The sequence below is a fragment of the Amblyomma mixtum genome, chromosome 7 (genome assembly GCF_055824585.1).
Source record: "Amblyomma mixtum isolate Tamu chromosome 7, ASM5582458v1, whole genome shotgun sequence".
NCBI lineage: Eukaryota > Metazoa > Arthropoda > Arachnida > Ixodida > Ixodidae > Amblyomma > Amblyomma mixtum.
Genome location: NC_143018.1, coordinates 92,060,044 through 92,083,236, shown reverse-complemented (window position 1 = coordinate 92,083,236; position 23,193 = coordinate 92,060,044). Strand labels below are relative to the sequence as shown.

The window sequence follows — 23,193 nt, the reverse complement described above, 5'->3', positions numbered from 1 at the left end:
GACAAAATAACAAGTGATTAATAATTTAAAAATAGTGCCAACAATACTGACACTAATAATCAGTGGTAGTAATAGTGATAGCAACAGTTAGTGAAAGCCGCGACAGTAATAGTTAACTTCGGTAATAGTCAGTGAAAGCAATGTATAGTGACAGTAATTTTAATGACAGTAATAGAGGTAGCAACAATTAGTGATAGTGACGTCATCAACAAGTCACGTGATGCGACCCAACTAGTCACCTGATAGGACAATGTCTAAAGAAGTTTCCGACGAGCTGATGACCTCACAAAAGACAAAAAAGCTTGTCTAGACAAGAAGTTCCGCCGCGCCCTGTCAGTTCGTTCTTGGATGCCGACACGTGGGGTACTCTAAATGCTTTAGAATTTCCGCACCTTAGGACACTTAAGTGCACCCCTTGAATTGTCTTTTCTTTTCCTTTCGTTATGCAGTAAGCTACGTTTTCGGTGTAAGTCGCCTCTTTATCACTGGAGTGTGGTTAGAAATCGGAAGACGCGAATTTAAACTTGTAGTCTGCGTCTTCACTGAAAAATTATGAATGCGCTTTGAAATCAGTGCATTCCACCGCGGTGACTCAGTGGTTATGGTGCTCGGCTGCTGACCCGAAAGACGCGGGTTCGATCCCGGCCACAGGGGTCGAATTTCTATGGAGGCGGAATTCTAGAGGCCTGTGTACTGTTCAATGTCAGTGCACGCTAAAGAACCCCAGGTGGTAGAAATTTCCGAAGCCCTCCACTACGGCGTCCCTCATAGCCTGAGTCGCTTTGGGATGTTAAACCCCAATAAACCAGACCAACAATCCTCTGAAGACTCGAGGCTTTGGAAAAAGCACTCCTCCGTTGCCTCTTAAACGGGCTTCTAATCCTGCGGTCGAATTCTGATTGAGGCGAAATTCTAGAGGCCCGTGTACTGTGCGATGTCAGCGCACGTTAAAGAACCCCAGGTGATCGAAATTTCCGGAGCCCTCCACTACGGTGTCCCTCATAACCTGAGTCGCTTTGGGAAGTTGAACCCCAATAAACCGTACCAAACCAAACCTGCATGGATGGAAGAAGAATCAAATTACGAAAGTGCGGAAGGTGCGTGATTACAGAACAAAAGCGAGGAGAGAAACTCTTCACGGAGCACGCATTAAGGTGCCGTGCAGCAGCGCCTGTCTAAACGGTTGGACATCTGTCATAATCTCGATGGAGACGCACCGGCTGGAAATTTACCGTCTTAGCATTTCCTAGACTTACGAGACATAGGGCGCTAAATATGATTTTTTTTGTTTCTTAGCCATTTTCCAGCGCTCACTAGCGCTCATTACTTATACTTCAAAGCTTTGCTTAATATATACAGAGCAGAGCGTTAAGAGAACGATTCAAACTCCCAGGCACGACACATGCTTCAAGCTTAGGTGTGCACCAACTCAAGAAAGGCAGAGAGAATTGTGAACGCAAGTCTGGTTGAAAGGTTATGCTTTTAGGAAGAAAAGTTTGGGCGCTTGCATTTAAAGCAGCGAAAATCGTCCTGGTTATGGTTTTTATTTTTTTGTTTTGGTTCCCTTGCGTTGTGCCTTGAGACGGCGGACGAAAAACCATCACTCTTATTCTGTGTTTGCCTGTTCCATAATCACTTGATCCTCTTTTCGCATTTCCTGGGTGCTTTGTTATTTTTTCATTTCACTTGGTGCACAGGGAAAACAGTGTCCGCATTCTCTGTGCCTTCCTTCCAAGCGAATTATCTTCGACGTGAAGCGGCCGTCACGGTATTTAAGAACCCGGTCGTCTGCTTAAAGGGTCCTCAGCACTCCTCCTCTCCTTGAGGAGCGCCACATCAAGCTCGTAAGCGGCAGCCAAGTGAAACGCAAAAAGAGCTTTATTTTTTGAAACCTTGTACGAACCAATCTTGGTTAACTTTGCTTAACTTGGTTGACTTCAAGCATGATTAAAAATTTATTTTGCCGAAGGTTTTCAGGAGCAGTCTTTCATTGATTTCGCAGTAAGACGCTCAGATCGTGCGGGCTTCAGCTCGGTAACCTTTGTTTTCGTGTACATGCTTGGATGGAATAAATCTAAGTTAGACGAGGTTGAAGTGAAAATAATAGCCAGTTTTTCTGGGCCATATTTACTTATGGTCCCCACAATTGGAGGCCAACGCAAACGCTAAAAAAAATTGGCTGTGGTTTGACCAATGGCCACCGCGAGTAGAAATGCGGAAGCAACGACGTGGCAATCGCAGCGGCGGCGGCACCTCTGAGTCACCCGCGCAGCGGAGGAGTCGGCGGCTAAAAAAGGAGTCGGTGCTCCTCGCGCATGCGCAGTTGGGGCTCTCCCGGGCTCCGCGAAATCGCTCACACCTAGCGTAGTGTTGCTTCCACAGCAAAATAAAAACTGGGAAAGGCGCGGTAAGGAAAACATAAAGGGACAGAAAACGACTACATCGTCTAAGGTGCTGCTGCTTACTGAGGCTGCTCCATCGATGGTACCGGTCACGATCAAAAGGGCAGCTAAGCTGGATTCTTCTCTCTTGGGATACTCCCTATCATACGAGGCGTTCATCTGGCGTCAGTGTTCCGGTTAATTGCGGAGCTTAGTGCTTTCGCGCTCTGCCTCACGTACGGCTGGGTTTTGCTATTTCCGACACTTCTCACGCTTACGAACACGCCGCGTTTAGGCTTCCTTACTGCAGCTGATACCCCGCTTTAGCACTGCCGTGCTGAAAGAGCTGAACGCTCCATGCGACCTAAGCCGTGAGCCACAAAATAGAAGTGGCAACGGGCGCCAGAGGAATGTGCGATCTTGTCACGTGGTGTTACAGCAATACTACCGCCAGCATCAATGCTTGGCTGGAAGACGAAGCTCGCGCGATCGCCTCTCTGAGACTCAAAGTAGAAGCCGCCACAAACCCGTGTGGAACGCTAGTGCTGCGTTGTAGCTGGCTGTGTTGGACGGTGTGATGCCATTGCGGGTGAGTTCCGTGTAAGAGCTTTAAGGCGAAAGCCTTTAATGGCGTCCGTTAACAAAGCTTGTCACACGCGTTTAACTCGGGAACTGAAAAAGAAAAAAACCACTGGCTGCTTCAGATAGAGCAGGAACAAATTAACTGAGAAGCCAAGTTGAATGACTGTATATTATTTAGTTAATTAATTATAGACAAAAATGTCGAAATTGCGTCGAAATAGCGCGGACGTGGATATAGCCACGGGACTGGTGTGACGTCACACCCACCGAAAGTAGTCACGGCATAGTGAAAATTGTCACAGAATGGTCGGAAAAAAAAAACGTATTTGCGTCAAATTATATGGAAAAATGTGTAATTAAGCGTAATTAGCACTCAAGAACCCCGAAAGATGTATAAATTGGGTATCGATATGCCACAGGAACGGTGTGACATCACATCCACCGAAAGTCGTCACGTCATAGTGTCCCCGGCTTTCGCCTCTCAACCCTTTAGTTGCCAAAGAGTCCTCACAATTTTTTCGTCGGTTCAAGTTGCGTGGCGCAGCGGCGAAGCGAGAGTTAGTGTTGTGCTAGATAAATGGAATGGAAAGAACGACAGTGGATGGAACGCGATTTGCGCAGATGAGATCGGAAGCGGTGCTTAAGGTTGAAGAAGTAAGTTCTGAGAAACGGAATATAACACACGGATGCCAATCACGTTTTGGCCGGTCATAATAAAAAAATAACGCGATATAACTTATGAGTACTGAGCAGATATGATTTAGTTTGGGAACAGTCAGGAAGATCTCTGCCTCACTGTGGGATTGAGCTGGCTGATTGAACTTACAATGTTGAGAACAAGCCAGGCTCGCTTATCTCACGTAAAATAATCAGAATAGCTTTGGCGTATACTACCTCCGACTTTCCTATTCATTATTTGACACCATATTCACTGATTCGTATTCCTTAGCAGCATAGATTGTTGTGAAGTACGGAAATAATTAATGAAAAACTTTAACAATTGCATACATCATAATCTGATTACCACGCTATTCTGAAGGTGGGAGTGTTTGTGTTTATAAACAGTTTTTAAGCTCAAGCTGCTACTGGAAACCATCAGCAATAATAACATGCCACGCCGCTGTACCTGGCTTGAAAATTCAATATTGCTGAAACCAGGCTCACTCATGTCAAAAATTACAATCAGAATATATATTCAACAACAATATTCAACTAAGGAATGTTGAAGTCGCAAAATGAATGAAAAAGAGGGCGCAAATAAAGCGCGTATGAAGGCTTTGCGGAATTTTAGCCGGTTCAGCATAAAAAAAATAGGGTTTCCTGGATTAAAATCTAAAGCATGAATACAAAGGCAGTTCGAACGTAATGTAAGGAATATCAAGGTAAAAGGGCAGAATGCATTTGAAGTATAACGGGCTGATAAGCCATGCGAACTGCAAAATGTCGAGAAGAGCCTTCTTCGCCGCGCTTTGAAATTTAGTTTAAGCGTCATCGATGCTCATAGCCAGTTACCAGGCGTATACCTGGACCTTGTCAAAGATTAGAGGAGACCCGCTTTTTAAGGTGCAGCGTTGGAAAAGGTAGGGGTGGGTTGCGCATACGTGCACAAGAAGTGTGCAGGAGCTAATGCGACCTGACGTCTAATATATATTTTCTCTTCGAGGATTTCACCTAATCTGCGTCGCTTGTAGGATATTAAACCTCGGATATCCAGTGACCATCTGCTCTGTTTTTCCCGATGTATCAGTTTACTTTTTATCTCGCAGAACAAAAACGGGACTTGGCAGTGAGAGGCCATATTGAAAATTACTTCTCAGGGTAGGAAGTGGCAGATGAATGGAAGAAGCTGCACGCCTGTTTTTGCCTGCATATTAAGTAAACATCCATGGCAAGCAATACAGCGTAATGTCAAAGAACAAATAGAAACAGTTTTAGCAAGAAAATTGCGTTTTCTGCTCCGTTCATGTATAATTAGCAACTTCTATATTTACAGCTATTGAACGACAAGTTATTTGTGTCAGACTAGCCAGAAAAAGTTGCAGCTTAATATATGAGACAGCGCTCGCGACAGGAACTGCAATGGCTCGTCGCGCTCCCTTAATCCCAGAACAACTGCGCGTGCGGTGGCACTTCTTTGATGCCAGCCAAGCGCATTCACTTGACCTTTCTGGAACTCTAAGCTCTCCGTACGTAGGATGGAAAAGCGTTCCTGGAATAAATTCCGTAGAAGGGCTATTTACACAAGGGTGTGAACACTGTGAATTTGCCTTAGATTTGCCTTGACAACGGGCACTCAGCTCGGCGCTTAACATGAGTAATGGGTTATGTAATCACTCTGTCACTGACAGCACACAAGAAGTGACATCAAAAAGAAGGTCTCATAATATAGGGGAGAAACTTTTGATGCGAAAAAGTTGTATATCTGCAAATCCTCGGGTTGAGAAAGTGTTTTTGTATTCTGCTGAACCAGTGTTCCAGAGTGAACACTTTTTCATAAGAAAGAGTACGCGCTTTTTTTTTAAGTAAAGAGCCTTGTTTGATTCTTCCTCCCCAAACAAGAAATTTCAGTGAAGTCTAGGTGAAGTTAGTTGCTGGAAGTGAAGGCTAGTTGTTAATCGATTATGTGGCGCTTTGTTAACGAAATCAATTTCTCTTCACGAAACTTCGAGACTCAGAGTAATAACGGACGCCGCTGTATGTCTTTCTGTCGGGACTGCAAAGTCAGAGAACTCTCAGAAGGCAAATCAGTCATCTTGATTACGAGCTTCTGCACAGATGAGTAGATCGGCCCGATCCAGAAGGCCGTGGTTTGTCCAAGCTACTTCGAATGGCAGGTGCTTCGTTCGAACAACGCAAGCACTGCTGAAAACTGCGAATTTACCATATTCACATGTCGCTACCAGCCCTGAATGCGGCAGCCACGTTACTTGCCGCAAACACGACATGCAGACTAAAGATTTCTGATGAAGACATGGTATGTTGCGTAAGTGGTGTCGTACTGGACGTCTCCGAATTATTTTAATCCACCAGGGATTCTTTAATCATCATTGACATTTTACAGCAAACGGGTGTTTTTTGGACTTCACCTTCATCAAAATGCAGTCGCCATGGTCAGCTTGGGCTCTGCAGGTGGACACTTTTGTCGCTAAGCCACCACCTGGGGTCGTTCTTAAGACAGAGCCTAAGCTATATAGTGTCAGTGCCATGGCGTTCAGGGCAGATTTCTTTACTCGGAATGTATTGGCAATTTGATGTCTCTAACATATTTTTTTGCACACGGCCTCTAGAAGAATGCAACCCGCAAACAGAACGACGGATGTCGTTCATACTTAGTTTTGAATTCACTGGTTAGAACAGGGCTGTTAAAACATGCAGTAGTCTTTCCCTAAAACTTTCTGAGCCACTCTCACATCTGGTCATAGCTGGCTACGTTGGTTCTTCTGATTCAAAGAAGGCCACTCACCTGTGACGACCAGCTCCACGCGAGCCTCGGTGACGGGCACGCCAGAAGTTGCATTGTCGTCGTCATCGCGGTAGGTGACGTTGCAGATGTAACTTCCGGTGTCGCTACGCTCCAGCCGGTTGAGAAGCAGCGCTGGTGGGTCGCTGAGCAGCGAAAAGAAGGCCCGGCCCGACCACTGCGGCTGCTTCCAGTGGGTGCCGTCCACTAGTCCTGCGCTACCGGCTAGCACCGGGGTGGCGGGCGTGGCTGGTGCCTCTAGTGCGTAGACTTGCTTCGCTTGCCGATAGACAGATGAATTCGGAGACGAGTAATGCCTGTGGTTATTGTGGTCCGTGGCTGGAAAGTGATACCAGACAGCTGAGACAGCTCGTCGCGAGGACACGTCGACGGGACAGGGTAGAGACGTCTGTTCACCCACCAGGGCATCGAGCCGCAGCAGCGCAGAGGAAAATATGCCTGCAAAAGGAACCACGAAGCAAGTAGGAAGTGTCAGTGCATATCATGTGTAGGGCCAGCGGATAATAATGCTTACTGAACGGAAATAAAACGAAGGTATAAATATTTCCGCTTCCTCACAAGAAGTGTCATTACCTTCGGTGCAGAGCCACAACCTGATAACCGGATGCGGTTGTCGTATCTCCAATTTCATAAGGACAGCTCACTAAGTCTTTAAATTCGTGCGATCTGTCTTTGGGTTACCAGAGTAGGGAAACTCGGGCCGTAATGCACCAAACACAAGGTAATTAGAGCTAGTAATGGAATAACGTAAAAACATTAATTTAAATGCACCGTCAAATGTCGTAGCCAGAAGCATTCCTGCCCACCCGCTGGTCAATAACAATGACCTGTAGACGTGTGGGCACAGTGTATGGGTGACATTAAGTCCAAGAGGAGGAACAAGCGAGCTCGGTTCAGATGTTGCCCCCCGCTGCCTTATAATGTGATCCAAGTGTCGCAATGCGATCCAATGATGCCCTCGTGGTGTACGCGGTGAGCCGCTCATTCAGTGTTTCTGTCTGCCCGGAAGTGTAACGTCTCGAAGACTTCTTTTTTACGTGATAAAGTTGTTAAAGTCTTTATAATTATAATAGTGCTGGAATTGAGAAGAATTAGCGATGGAGAGAGTGACTGCTTTACTTTAAACGGCTTGGTAGCAGTGTGGCCTGAGAGCTCCATGGCTAATGTATTTGGCCTGCACAAGGATAGCTTAGAGAACGCCTTCTAATGCATTTAAATCCCTAGAAGGCGGGAACCAGTACAGGGGAAACTTTGTTCCGCTGAGAACTTGGCGGATTCCCAGAGGCAATGCTGATAGAGCCCGCCCCCTCCCACATACGAGGCGGATGCTGAAACCAGTAGTTCATCGTAGCGGAAACTTAGCGGCACTCTGACAGCTTTTAACCATTCTATGTGAAGAAATAGCATTGATAGATTGTCAATTGTTAAATGAAATAAAGGCGCCATACCGTAAAACCTGTCCGTTTTATTCATGCAGCGTTCGTCGCAACTCACACCTTGATACAATATAGACTGCACCACTCAAGCGGACATATAAGCAAGCCAGCATTTCTATTCCTAGACACCACCTCGTTCTGTGAGAGGCTCTGAGACGAGCTACGGTCATTTATTACGCACGGTGCCGAGCTTTTCGTAATTATCCAAGGGAAAATTAATTACAAACTTCAGGATTTAAACGAAGCATAGCGTTCACAAGGTGGTGTTGCATTGTTGTGAAGTGCGTCTTGATTCACCAAGAAAAATCGTGGTTCAGACATTCGAAAAGTCGATAAATTGCTCATCTGCACGAGAGGTACTCCATTCTGGAAAACCATATCAGGCTGGCATCTGACAAGAAGTTGTATTGCCTGCGTCGGAGTTCGTTTAAGATGCCGCTGAAGGATACAGCCTGTTTTTCTCTGGTTTAATTTATTTTCTTACTTTATATGGTTTAGTACCATTCGGCATGAAACCATGTATCTCTCATGGTGGAACTATAGTTCTCATTTCAATATTTTGTTTTGCAACTTTATATCTCACCTTGTTAACGAGGTAAAAACATCACTGCTCAGATCCGGACACTGCCCGTCTACGCAATAAAAATATTCAGGCTAGCGATATTTTATATGTTATAAACTGCCACACAAAACCAATCTTATCGGACCATTGCCTAGCAAGGAAGCAAATCTCCTTGTCACGCCGCAGCTAGCGTGCGTCGTGGTAAAGTGTGAGGAGTGTCGCCGAAAGGGAGCAGGGGAATGCGCAGACAAAAGGAGAAGGACTTAAAACGGCGTAGCGTGCGAGGGTCGCTCTTCTCGGCCCAGCGAGTGGTGAATGGTTTCTTCTAGGAAGTCGGGCCGAAACCCGAGACGACGACAGGACGGCTGGGATGCACTGGCGCTGTTCTTGTTTTCGTTCTTGCTAGCTGGCCAGAGCGGCTAACAGTGGAGCGTGTGTTGAATTGTGTTTGTTTCCTTGTATTGTAATAGTTTTTAGTTAGCCATGGCTGCTTAGAGCGAGGTGTGTGTTTTATATTGTTTACTTGTATTTTGCCTTGTGACCTCTTACTTCTAAACGACGGCGGGAAAGTCGTCGATTGGCTAAGAAGTAGGTTTTGGCGGGAGGATTGTTTATTGGCGGAGGATGGAGTTTTGGCGCGAATGTGACGAGATGGGTGCGCGCGAAGGAGAGCGCCGAGGTTGGGTGTGTGGCAGCCGGACAGATCGGTCGTGTGTGGCCGGTGGTGGTCCCGGGGCCGTGAGCGTAGAGTTGGAGAGGCGAGTTAGTTGAGCGGCGGCCGGACGGGTTGGCCGTGTGTTGGCCGGCGGTGGTCCGGAGTCGTGGAAGTTTTGAAGTTTTATATTTAGTTAAAGTGGAGAGGCCGAAATCATTCGGCATATGTAAATAAGTTGTATATACATGTGTAATAAATAATTTCTTGAAGAAAGCCTTCCAAGTGCATCACCATCCGAAGACCTGCACACCTGTCTAAACCCACCAGTCGCAAAGTACGTCCCCCAGGTCACTCACGAGACCCGCCCTCTACGACTCCGCATCAACATCAAGGAGAACAACATCAACAACGACAGAGCAGAGAGAGGGAAAAATTCGTGACTGGCGCAGCCGACAGGATTCGCAAGGGACCGCTGCTTTGCGACAGGAACGAAGAAAGACAGAGGCAACGCAGGTTGAGAAGACGACGAGCTGGTCACCCCACAAGGAACGCTTGCCCTTGGGTGGCGAAGAGGGGTGGAAAGCCGGACTTCAAGAAAGAAGAACAGCAGCACAAGAGACAGCAGAAGAATCTTCACCGATCATCACCGATCATCGCAGCTTCGACACCGATGTAGGCGGGGAGAGGAATCGTGGACTCCAACAAAGCAAACGAGGACGGACCTAAATTGAAGGCGACTTGAGAGTGCGGCGGCGTTGCGTAACGGGACTTGTGGCGTGTCAGCGTGAAGTTGATTGTGAGAGAACTCTGGAACTTGGTTTGATTGACGACCTTTGAAGAGAAGGCGGCGAAAGAAAAACGGTGAGCGAACAGCGCTGCTCTCAGACTTCGTGCTTTATGCTTACGAGGGGAAAGAGTAAACTACTGTCGCCAGAGATGGATAGTAACATGACTGGGGAAATGAGCGAGACAAGCACGGAAAACGGCCAATCTGGACCCAATAGGCAAATTGATATAGAAATTGAGAAAATGAGGCTAGAGAGGGCCAAAATTGAATTTGAGACAGAGAAATTACGCAGGCAAGGCACAGCTGATCTGTCAGAGGGGAAAGAAGCAGTAAAATACTCCACAATGCTGAGCAGTGTACTACCTCGAATGCCGAAAGATGAGTCGCTTATTCCGGGGTGGTTTGATTCTGTGGAGATGCTGTTTCACTCCTTCAGAGTACCGGAAAGCGTGCAATCTATCACCCTGATTCCATACCTCACTGACCGCATGCGATCGATGGCGATGCAAAGTGGAACAAAGGAGATACTTGAGTACAAACTGCTAAAGGAGGTAATTTTGAGGGAGTTGCGATTAAGCCCGGCGGAATATAAAAGAATGTTTGACACAGCTAAGAAAGGACCGCAAGAATCGTGGCGCCAATTCGGCTACCGACTACGCAGTTATTACTCTTATTATATCAGCAGCAGAAAAGTGACCGAAATTGAGGAGCTGATGGAGCTGGTAGTGGTCGATAAAATGAAAGAGGTCTTGTCTAACGACGCGCTCCGACAGATAGCTCTTCAAGAAAACAAAAATTGGCTTAAAATCGACGGACTTACAGAAGTAGTCGAGGCGGTGGAGAGCAGCCGAGGGAAAGCATTTGGGGCTGGCGTTGCGCGCATGAGTACGGCCCGCGGCGAAGGATGTAGGAAAGAGGGGGAGGCCCGGGCGTCGCAACCCCGTGGGGAAGAACCCATGGGGGTGAAGTATGCGCCATTTAGAGCACATACGATGACACGCCAGTGTTACCGTTGTGGCCGACTAGGTCACATGTCTAGGGAGTGTCGGGAAACTGAGGTAAAGATCGGAAACAGAGATATGGGTGTCCGCAATGTTGCTACGGAGGGGCATTCTGCCGGCAGGGAATGGGAGCAGGATAGGGGAAAGAACCCAGCGTCACCCCTCTGTTACCGCTGTGGCCGTTTAGGGCATATGGCCCGAGAATGCCAAGAGACGGAGGTCAGGAAGATTACAGCCAGAGTGATAGAAGTAACCCCTCACAGCGCTGAAATTCTGTGCCAGGACCGGGAGCCAAAAGCCAGCACTCAGTTGACGGAGACGCATAAGGTGGGCGATGTCTCCCTCTGTTCGGGGGAATCAATAATCTTTGCACGAGTAGATTCAGGCGCGGACATCACAGTGGTCAGGAGGTCACTACTGCCGCAGGAAAGGGTAGATCCACGAGGCAAAGTCGCATTGAAGGGTGCCTTCGGACATCAGATTGAGGCTGAGCTGGCGTATGTGCCACTAAGAATTGATCGGAGGGGCTCACATGTTGCCATCTTGTGCGCATTGACAGAGGAATTGGCGAATGAAATTAATTGTTTGTTATCAGTGAGCGACTATAATGAACTGGTCAAGCAGAAAGAAAACGAACAGATCGAGGACCACTGTAATTTAGGGAACCCACGCGCTACTGTGGCGGCGGTTGTCGCACAGCCAATTGAAAACGAACAGCTGGAAGAAGCAACGTCATTGAACTTTAGGGCACTACAGCTGGAGGATGAAAGCTTAAAAACCTCATGGCAACAGGCGAAGGCAGGCACCCATGGTATGCAGGTAACCAATGGCCTGCTATATCATTCAGATAAGATAAACGGGAGGATGATGAAACAGCTGATTCTGCCGAAATGCAAGAGGCAGGCGGTGTTACAGGTAGCCCATGACAGAGAAGTTGGTGGGCATCTTGCGGCAAAGAAAACAAGGCAGCGCATAAAGAATTCATTCTTTTGGCCGAACATGAACACCAGGATTCTAAGGTATTGTCAGGCATGTCCACAGTGTCAAAAGAATGCTATACAAAGGAAGTCGGACAGAGTACCGATAGCACCCCTGACAAGACCAGCAAGCCCATTTCAGGTGATAGTTATGGACTGTGTAGGTCCAATAGAACCCCCGTCGTCAAAAGGCCACAGGTATGCTCTGTGTTTGATGGACGTATGCTCTCGGTGGCCAGAGGTAGTCTGTTTGAAATCGTTGACAGCCCGAGCAGTGTGCGACGCCCTTGTGGAAATATTCTCTAGGGTTGGGGTGCCGGAAATGGTCTGCTCGGACCAGGGGACAAACTTTACGGCAAAGGTAACCCAAGAACTGTTGGCCCGTCTCGGGGCATCGCCTAGATTTTCAACCCCTGGTCATCCGGAAAGCAATGGTCTTGTTGAAAGATGGAATGGGACATTCAAAAGAATGCTGCGGCATGTGATTGGAGAACATGGACGGGGGTGGGACCGACTGGTCCCGTGCCTTTTGTGGGCATATCGCGAAGTGCCCAATGAAACGACCGGAGTGTCGCCATTTGAGCTCCTTTATGGGCGCACGCCTACAGGGCCATTAGCAATACTAGAGAAGTCTTGGACCGGAAACTGGACCCTTCCGATTACACTGAATGAGTCGGCAGAAAAGTATTTACTGGAACTACGTCAGCGGCTGGCTGCCATGTCGGAGGTGGTGGGGCAAAATGCAGCCGATAACCAAAGAGCATACGCGACACGGTATAATCTGAGAGCACGGTCGAAGAAGTTTAATTGCGACGATCTCGTTCTAGTCAGGAATGAGGATACGTCTAAGGGGCAGTACGCCTGGAAGGGGCCGGTAAAGGTAGTTGAGAGGAAGCGAAAGGATAGCTACGGGGTGCAGATGGAGGATGGATCCCGAAAGTGGATACATGCAAATAATTTGAAACCGTTTACGGTCGGGGTAAGGACAGTCGGGGTCGTATTTGAGGATGAAGAGTTCGGAAAGGTGGAGGAGGTACCGGTAGTATCTGTTCGCATGAGCGAAGCAGAAGTAGAAGACTCTCATATCCAGGAAGTTGTCCGTCGGCACAGTGAGGTGTTTTCGGGAAAGCCGGGGAAAAGTAGGGCAGGTAAGCACACGATCCGCATAATGGCCAACGCACGTCCTGCTCCTCGTCACCAGTACCGGGTGCCGCTAAAGATGAGAGTCGAGGTTGAGAGACAAGTGCAGGAGCTAGTGGCAGAGGGAATGATCTATCCCACCGAATCCCCTTACGCCCACCCTGTGGTGTGTGTGGCGAAAAGCGACGGGAGTGTGAGGCTCTGTGTTGATTACAGATTCCTCAACTCCATTACAGAGGTAGACGCCTTTCCGATGAAAAAGGTAGACGACCTCCTGGCGACTGTGGCAAAGGCATGCTGCATAACAATTCTGGATTTGACACGCGGGTACTGGCAAATTCCGCTAGACGAGCAGAGCCAAAGATTAACCGCATTCGCGACCGACAGTGGACAGTACTCCTGGACAGTGATGCCGTATGGACTAAGAAATTCCGCGGCCACTTTCCAGCGGATTATGAATGAAATTCTCTATGAGCATAGAGCGTATGCGTGCGCTTACATCGATGACATCGCAGTTTTTTCTGAAAACATGAGCGAACATGCCCAACATCTCGATGCGGTGTTGGAGACACTCAAATCTGTGGGGCTCAAGGTAAATGCTGAAAAATGCAAATTTGCACAGGGGAGCGTAAAGTACCTGGGGCACATAGTCGGTTCTGGAACGCATTGTCCCGATCCTGAGAGGGTTCGAGCGATAGAGGCAATGCAGCCACCACGAACAAAGGCGGAACTCAGAAGCGTACTAGGGGTAATGAACTATTACCGCAACTACATAAAAGAGTACTCGCGGGTAGTGCTGCCTCTCACAAACTTAACGAAGGGTCGTCGAAACGGCCCGATCAGCTGGCAGAGTGAACAAGAGCAAGCATTCCAAGAGGTGAAGAGTGCGCTGGCAACTCTAGCTGTTCTGTGGCCACCAGACATGTCCAAGCCTTTTATTCTATCAACCGACGCGTCCCAAGAGGCAATCGGAGCATGTCTGGCGCAGAATGCAGACGGAAGAGAATACCCAATTGCATTCTTGAGCAAAAAGTTGAGCGAATCTCAAGTGAAGTGGTCGACGATTGAAAAAGAAGCGTTCGCTGTGGTATGGGCATTGGATCAGGTGAGCACATGGGTACTGGGAGCGGAAGTGCATGTCAGGACGGATCACAACCCTCTGCAGTATGTGGCCACTGCGGCATCGAGCAGTGCACGGCTCACGAGGTGGGCGCTGTCGCTACAGAAATACAACATCACGGTCCAGCATATCAAGGGGGGCCACAACGTGCTTGCGGACGCGCTTTCCCGCATTCAAACCTAACATGAGAGAGAGAGAGAAAAAAAAAGAGGAACCCCTGAGCACAGAGCACGAGAGCAGCGATGTTCGAGACTCGCCTTGGTGGACTGTTGTGGTTGCTCTTCCTTTTTATTTGTATGCATGGTGTTTGTATGATTTACTTTCACTTGAAACATGTCATCCTGTAGCGTATGGTGCGTTGTGCAGAAGTGTACTTTGTTTTCATGTACTTGCATGCCTGTATTCTTTTTCGGAGTGTATCTCGGAGTGTATCTCGGAGTTTATCTCGGGGGGAAGCTTTAGTGCTTTCTCGCACTAGAGAGAGAGGCGGCGGCTTGAGGCAGCCTAAAGGAGGAGCATGCTTTGTTCGGAACTGGCGGAAAAAAAAAAAAAAAAAGGTTCGGGGGAAAGAATTGAGAAAAAGGGGGGAGGTGTCACGCCGCAGCTAGCGTGCGTCGTGGTAAAGTGTGAGGAGTGTCGCCGAAAGGGAGCAGGGGAATGCGCAGACAAAAGGAGAAGGACTTAAAACGGCGTAGCGTGCGAGGGTCGCTCTTCTCGGCCCAGCGAGTGGTGAATGGTTTCTTCTAGGAAGTCGGGCCGAAACCCGAGACGACGACAGGACGGCTGGGATGCACTGGCGCTGTTCTTGTTTTCGTTCTTGCTAGCTGGCCAGAGCGGCTAACAGTGGAGCGTGTGTTGAATTGTGTTTGTTTCCTTGTATTGTAATAGTTTTTAGTTAGCCATGGCTGCTTAGAGCGAGGTGTGTGTTTTATATTGTTTACTTGTATTTCGCCTTGTGACCTCTTACTTCTAAACGACGGCGGGAAAGTCGTCGATTGGCTAAGAAGTAGGTTTTGGCGGGAGGATTGTTTATTGGCGGAGGATGGAGTTTTGGCGCGAATGTGACGAGATGGGTGCGCGCGAAGGAGAGCGCCGAGGTTGGGTGTGTGGCAGCCGGACAGATCGGTCGTGTGTGGCCGGTGGTGGTCCCGGGGCCGTGAGCGTAGAGTTGGAGAGGCGAGTTAGTTGAGCGGCGGCCGGACGGGTTGGCCGTGTGTTGGCCGGCGGTGGTCCGGAGTCGTGGAAGTTTTGAAGTTTTATATTTAGTTAAAGTGGAGAGGCCGAAATCATTCGGCATATGTAAATAAGTTGTATATACATGTGTAATAAATAATTTCTTGAAGAAAGCCTTCCAAGTGCATCACCATCCGAAGACCTGCACACCTGTCTAAACCCACCAGTCGCAAAGTACGTCCCCCAGGTCACTCACGAGACCCGCCCTCTACGACTCCGCATCAACATCAAGGAGAACAACATCAACAACGACAGAGCAGAGAGAGGGAAAAATTCGTGACTCTCCTTATTATAGGTAAAGTTAAATTTAGAGTCCCGATAACAAAACCATCCTGAAACGAAGAACGACTGATCACAAAAGCAGGACGTGCTATCAAAAAAGGGAGGTAACAACGCTAAAAATAAAAAGAAGAGAGGTATATCAGCACGCTTGAATAGGTTCTCGTAAGTCAGTGCTCGATCTGTTCTGGCGGCGAATGGAAAATGTTTACTTGCGACAGTTCGCACTCTTTTCAATATTTTTACTTTCCTTTTACTCCCGCGGTAATCTGCTTCTGGACACGGTGTGCAGACCAAAGGCGCAATAAAGCTGGAATCACTGCTAGGCTTGAGCAGTTTCTTAAAAGCGGAAAATGGAGCCCAGTTAGTGGAACATGGCTTCTTACTGCACACTACAGACATTGCGATAAAGTAAGAATAAGTCAGAAAGGGCTTGCGCTCTGTGTGCTGTAACACAAAACGCAAGCAGAGAACTGTTCATTTATTCATGAATAATCTTTTTTAGAGACTAGAAAAATTTAAAGAAAGAAAAAAAGAAAGAATTCAAGAGAAAGAAAATGAATTGGAAGCTCTCTGAGCCCCGGCCAATACCCCTTCGTGGGTATGCGCCATGATGTCGCATAGGAAACAACAACAATAAAGGAAACTGCGCAATCCATGCGTAATTACCGTAATATCACCGTATTTCATTCGCATTCTGACACTGATAACAGAGCAACTGGTAATATCAAAGAGTGCTCAGTGAAACAGGAGCGCCGACACTTTTTTTTCTTGCTTTGTTTCTTCTTATTTCTGTGTTTTGGCGCAGCTTTCTGTTTCAGCGGTAGCAGATCAAGAAGTGCATGTTGTTTGAAGAGACTTAAAGAACTGAAGTTAATGAAGATAACCAGCTACATGTTATATATAACGCGCCTGTCAATATAATAAGGGCCCTATGCTAAGCCATCTTGAGAAACGCTTTATGCCGGCTTGCTTGCTCGGACTGTATAGCCACTCTGAGAAGAACAGCGCTGGCAGACAACGGGCGAGGATGAGGGAGACAGACAACCTTGTCCTTGTCCCCATCCGTTGCCTCCCAGCGCCATTCAGACCTTGCTCTATAACCAACCTTTTCTTGCCACTCTTATAACCTGGTTGAAATTGCATCTGTCAGCTTCGCTTAGCGCGCGGCCATCTATGTATAGTTAGTCATTATGGAAACACCAAACGTCTCCTCTAATAGCTCTGTGCTGCGTGCGATTATTTGTAATTTTGATCTAATTATTTCAAAAGTTTTTTATGGGTAAAATAATTTCGCTGGAGGTGGTCGCAGAAGGTATTACGTTACTGTGGAACTGGAAGTACTAGTGCTTTTTTGAAGAACATCCGCAGCTTTAAAAAGCTGACCATTATCACAGCGCCAGTGCTTGGCTTCTATTTCACGCATGGAGGCACTCGGAGCTTAGCCCAAGGCCATCACCATCACCCCCTAAAGGCCTTTCAATTACAAACCTAACTTCTTGTAACTGGGGCTACATTTTTGACGGAAATAGTCGCATCCGAGAATTTGAAGGCAGCCAAGAAATAAGGGGTTTACTATTGCAGGCACTATATTAATCATATAGAGACGAAATAACTTTTTTTGATGACAACAGGAACGATGTATACAGATTAGAATTTTGCAAGAATAATGTACACCATCATTAATTAGGGAAATTACAGAATATGAATTTTTTATCAGCAAAAATCAGTACACTGCCCCTGTTGGCAACATCTCTCCACCAGCTCCAGAAAAGCATGCTCACGTAGGCCAGTTCCGAAAGTACGTCAGAATTAAAACCGCAAAATTTCTAAACATGCTTCCTTTCGTAGGAGAGAGACACGTGCATCTGACCATTATGCGTATCTTGACAAATTTTACAAAACCAAGTCGGCCTGCGCCGGACAATCGCGTAATTCTAGCTTTAAAGAAACTATATTCTATAAAATTAATGCAGTTTGCTTGTGGGCACTGTTATCTTCTATCTCTCGCATAGTCTGTTGTTTTCATATTCCTGGCAACGAAGACGACACAAAGATGACTGCAGGTGCCACGATCGCCGCTTTCCAACGATACTCCTCTTTTAAAACTTTTGGCATTTAAAAAACAACAAAGCCAATGCTGAGAAAACATGCAGCGAACAAACAATATTTTCTGCTCATTACCTTCATGTTGGACCTCCTCGTCATTGGCGCTCCCGTTTGTCTTGCGTAGGAGAAACACCATCACAATCACCAAGCATCGCATGGAAAAGTGCACTACCAGACGAGTTTCCGACTTCATCTTTTTATAATCCGGAAGTAATTCGTATCTCAGACAAACCGAAAAACAGTGCACAACAATGTCCCCAAGATGAAACCACTAGCGTAACGCAAGTTCGCAAGCACTCACGCTTGCTTAGAAAAGAATAATGAAAGAGCGGACGATAGCGCAGACTTCACTCGCACGCGCACCGCCGTGAAGTGCCCGAGGAGCTTGAGCGTCCGAAACGCGAATGAGGAAACGGGAACGCTATAGGAATCCACCACGAAAAGCGAAGGGAAACAGGGAGCTGCTGAACGGGTGACGTGAGCTGCTACTACGCGACGTCAGCGCCCTCTCTCGCGAATGCGCACAACACCACTGGAGACGGCTAACCGTTCGCGCCCCGCCGCGCCGCGATACCACGGCAGCAAACTGCGGCAGTCGATAATCAGGCGTCTCGAAGGCGCGTTTGCTGAAGCTGTTAAGTTGGGCTCAAACCAGTAGGAGTTAGAGTGAAAAAGGATGACGCTTAGGACGAGTGTTAAAACCCTCACGCCATATTGTGTGACGGCTTAGGGGTGGTGTAACTTAAACAAACGAAAGTAAAAGTATAATAGGGGAGTAACTGGGCGCTTAACGTCCCAAAGCGACTCAGGCTGTGAGGGACGCCGTAGTGAGGGGCTCCGCAAATTTATACCACCTGGGGTTCTTTAACGTGCATTGACGTCGCACAGTACACGGGCCTCTAGAATTCCGCCTCCATCAAAATTAAGCCGCAGCGGCCGGGATCGAACCCGCGTCTTTCAGGTGAGCAGCCGAGCGCCATAACCACTGAGCCACCGCGGCGTCCTAATAGGGGAATAATTGTTCATTGACATCCACCCAAGCGAAGCCATACTGCTACAAAGGAAAGCTACCTAGCTTTCTAAGAAACTTCGTAGTTAAAGAAAAATTCTTCCTGGTCCGGGGTTCAAACCCGGGGCCAGCGCTTCAGAGGAGAAGCCGCTCTACCAGCTTATCTAAGCGGGACGGCTAGCATATGGTAGGGCGGTACAGCAAGACTGTTACGCACTGCTTGTTCTAGCTGCACTACATGCACAAGCTCGCTTATGGGTTAGCAGTTCAGTCTATCGAAAATTAACATGGGTCGCGGTTTTAAGGGGTTTGCCGCAGCCCTAAAACCCGAAAACTCTGGAAGGGTGCGCCTAATAGTTCCTCTTAATTGGACACATTATCAGGGTCACAGAATCAAAAAATAGTTGGTTTGTTGTTTGATTCGTTACTTTATGAGGTTTAACGTTTGAAAGCGACTGAGGCTATGAGGGTAGCCGTAGTGGAGGGCTTCAGTTAACTTCAACCACCTGGAATTCTTTAATGCGCATTAACATCGCTCAGTAGACACGCCTCTACTATTTCGCCTCCATTGAAATGAGGCCATAGCGGCCGGTTGCGACCCGCGTCTTTCGGGTCAACAGCCGGGCACCATAACCACTGAGCCACAGCGGCGGCAGACGCAGAATAAAGCGTGCGGCGCGGTCGACGGGTAAAATGTGTCGCATGTGTTTTTTGTACAGGATGTGCATGTAAAATCTCTTCTCAGTTGTGCTTGCTGCTCCCAGGTGCCTAGATCTTCGTTATGGAGCAGTGAAAGTACATTGCCGAAATGGAAATGCATGCCATTTAGACGGGAGATGTACGAACAATGCTTGTCGGTTCGCGTGGTATTTTAGCGAGCTTCCACGAGCAGAGTGACGCCTAGAGATGATACTTAAAGTTACTCACAAGCTGCAGATTGCAATGGATCCTCATTTATCCATTCCAAGGAGTGTGCTGTGGGCAGATCGGAATAGAATTTTTTTCTCCACTTTTCCCTTTGGAGTCACGTGTTTTTTGACAAGAAGCTCCTTATGATTTTATGCATTTATTTTGTGCGTCCTACGTGTCAAAATACCGCAGTGATTCCTACTTTACTGATCGCGAAATCGCTTTCTGATGAAGGAACAATCTCAGACTCGAATTTTCGTTAGCGCCTGTACTGTGCTTTGCTATTCGAACCCCAAGAGTCAGGTTTAAAACAACCTCCCAGATAAAAGTATATCGCAAGGATAATAAGAATAGTGCAGGCGCGGTAAACGTCGTGTTTTTTCTCAAGGGCTACGTCGACAATTTTGTGGGTCCTTCGGACTTTTTGGGGGTGGGTGTGGGCCAACTTCCAAAAGATATGACATGTTCTTCTTTAAAAATGTGGTTGAGAAATCCTGCATGCTTTTAAATGCACGAATCCACACGGGGACATGCACGAAGTTTTCATAGCAATACTTTGCCTCCCCTCTTACTAAGCTTTGGTTTTGGTGTTCCTCTCACCGTGATTTCTTCATTTCGGTGTATGTGGCCATTTATCTTTAAACTTAGCTCCCACCTCACACATGCATCACACGGTTCAAGTTCGTGTTCGCACAATGCAATTTACTTTCAGACACTGATGTTTAGTCAATCACTCAAATTAAGGCGATGCCTATAAGGTGTCAGTTCCGAGTGAAATCGTCAATAACTCCTCTGTTTGGCCTGGTTTGTTTTATTTGTTCATACTATCGATCCTAACTCGGCGTCTGATTTAATTCGCTAATTACGAATCGGTTTGCTTCGAAGAATTTTAACTGACCGTTTTTAAAAGATTTTAACGTACAAGCTGCGGCGATGAGTCGTTGAGTAATTACGAGCAGCTGGAATATTTAACATGCACTTACCTGGCTCTATCTTATACGAATGAGCACAAAATGTAGGACCAATTAATTTCTAAGAACCAATGCTGGCCCTGTGAACAAACGAACAACAGGAACTCTAGGGCTGAATATCGATCGAAGTCAGAAGTCAGCAGTTCCTCGCAGCGAATTCCGCATCGAATATCGAAACTTCTTGGTTGAGGAAACATGAGAATAAAGGTAGAGGCAATATTTATTGTACTAAACTGGCGATCAAGACTTCTCACTCTTGATAGAAGTACCCTATAAGCAATCAGTTGGTAGGCCTGAGAATACCTATTTTTACTGCTGAAATGACGCCCTGAGCCCATTGAAAGCATTATCACGAAATAAACCAGCGTACCTGTTTACTGAACCGCACACATCGTGTGAACCATGATGTGCAGTGGATGAGTCAGAACCGAATGCCAGCGATGCTTTGTCAGAGTGTAACCAACATCTAAAAGTTTTCTATCAAAGCTGCCTTCCTAGCTATAACCCCATAGCAGTGCAACCTGGCATTTGAAATATTAAAGATGGTAATGGCAACCGAAAACGCCAGGCCGGAACATTGGCCACCTGGTGGAAAACTCTCAGCACTTGCACTAAGGAAAGTAGTCGGCCAGATTTTATCAATGTTCGGGAATCGAGATTTTTTCGGTGGCTCAGTGAAGAAGGTGTCCAGCTATTGAGCCCGAGGAGCCGGTCTGATCCCGGCCTCGTTTCGATGCCGGCACGACTCAAAAGTCGTCCTTGCAATGTCAGTGCGCGGTGGTTGATAGTATTCCGGAGCCCTCCCTTATGGCACCTCTTCTCTCTTTTTCCTTCACTCGCTCCTTCATCGCTTCTTCCCTAGATGCACGGTTTAGGTGTCCATGGGGAAGTGAGACTGTTACAGTGGCCTTTCTTTTACTCAAAAACATTTGTTTCGAGAAGAAATGTCAGCACCTACAGGCAAGTCGTATATCAACGCACTGACGCCCTTTTACATCTGTCTAATGCTTTTAACGGCCACACAATAAAAAGGGGGAGGTGGGGAGAGATGGCGCAGTAAGATCAAAAACAAAAGGGCAATTCGAGATTCTTTATGTTCAAACGCAAATTAACCTACTTCTCTGTTTTACTTTAGGAGTTTGCATTGATATTTGCAGGTTCGGAAATTTGTTGCAGGGAAAAGCACTCTTTACGTAGCTAGCCTGAAGGAGCCTGACGATGGCATCACAGAAGTAGAGGACAGTAAGCGATATAGCTCGAAAAGAAAGGGATAATTAACCCTCTTAAAGGATCGAACAAGATTTCTTGATATGGGCATTCTGACGTCCAGAAGCGCTGCAATATTTACTAGCTCAAGATGGCCGTTTATCAGATTTTATAGATTAGAAAATTACGCGACTAATGTCACCCACCTTTTTTTATAAGCAAAAGAATTAGTGATTACAGAGTTCACGAAGGAAGAAATAAGCACCTTTAAATCAAATATCCACACTGCTGTGCACACTGTGGTCACGGTTGTCTTACTAGACTCGAATGATAAATTCCCCATACGGGATTTAACCTTGATTATTACAAAAATTCAGGCGGGCACTTTGTTGACCTACAGTGAGCTGAGGCGAAAGCCTTAAGCGCGGTGTTGCTGCTTATGTCAGTTTTGTATGGTTAAGATGTTAGGCTTCGCCTCTAAGAGTGGAACGCGACAGCGTCTTGCAACACTGCCAGGGAGTCCACAGAACGACATCGCCCGTTCGGCTCTACGCCTTGCTCGTCGGTAAATTGATTTTTTGAGGAAAGGAAACGTATCTGTCTCGCATATCTTGGTGTACCCCTGAACTTCGCCGTAAGGGAAGGGAGGAAGATGGGAGTGAATGAAGACACCGTGTTCACTGGACGCGCCTTTGTTCATTCCGAACCACTGAGCTGGCATGGCGGAGCGGTTAGCATGCTCGTCTCGCACTCCGGAGACCCTGGTTCGATTCCCAACTCGAGCAATTTCCTACTCGACTTTATTTATTGCTCTGGTCTGACTAGAAAGGTTAATTTGGCTAATTGGTTAATTAACTACTTAAGTGAACTCAATCCCACTTACTTGGAGCATTACTATGCCGTCCCTTTAATTGGTTGCATGGTTACTACCCGAAGTACCACTGGGCCCCGTTTGAAATTCGTGCAATGTGACGTCACGGCCATTTCGACCAATTGAAAAGCGTGGCATTTCTGTCGACAACTCCTGCTTACAACGATCAGGCATTAAAGGCTTCTGTCTTAATAAGCAATTTGACCTGTCAGCTGTTTGGGCAGTGCTTTAGGAAGTTGCCGAGCCATGAAGCAAGTTATATTTCATCAAACATGCATGTCGTAAAGTGTGCAAGGAGGAGATAAAATACGACATAAATCAGCGCTGTCCCAAGTGCATTTATTGCTTCTTTTTCCAATAAATTGCTTTTCTTTAATTGCGCGAAGATTTTTGTGCATCTGTCAGAATGCAGGCTCTGTGGTCATCCCATCGTGTTTTGTCAACCAAAATTTGTTAATGAGCAGATGTGGAAATGGGTGACTTT

The 23,193-nt window shown here is 47.0% G+C and overlaps 1 protein-coding gene across 1 annotated transcript in view; it reads right to left on the bottom strand.

Annotated features, from left to right (window-relative positions):
- The window catches only part of LOC149336842 (uncharacterized), a 37,075-nt gene extending 19,020 nt beyond the window's left edge, over positions 1 to 18,055 (bottom strand). Inside the window, exons 1-2 of the mRNA XM_089554253.1 lie at positions 17,819 to 18,055; positions 6,427 to 6,882 (exon numbers count right to left, since the gene is read on the bottom strand). Of these exons, the coding sequence (XP_089410379.1) occupies positions 6,427 to 6,882; positions 17,819 to 17,936 (574 nt within the window). The 5' untranslated portion in view covers positions 17,937 to 18,055. The remainder of the gene's footprint in view (positions 1 to 6,426; positions 6,883 to 17,818) is intronic.
- Positions 18,056 to 23,193: the final 5,138 nt, after the last annotated feature.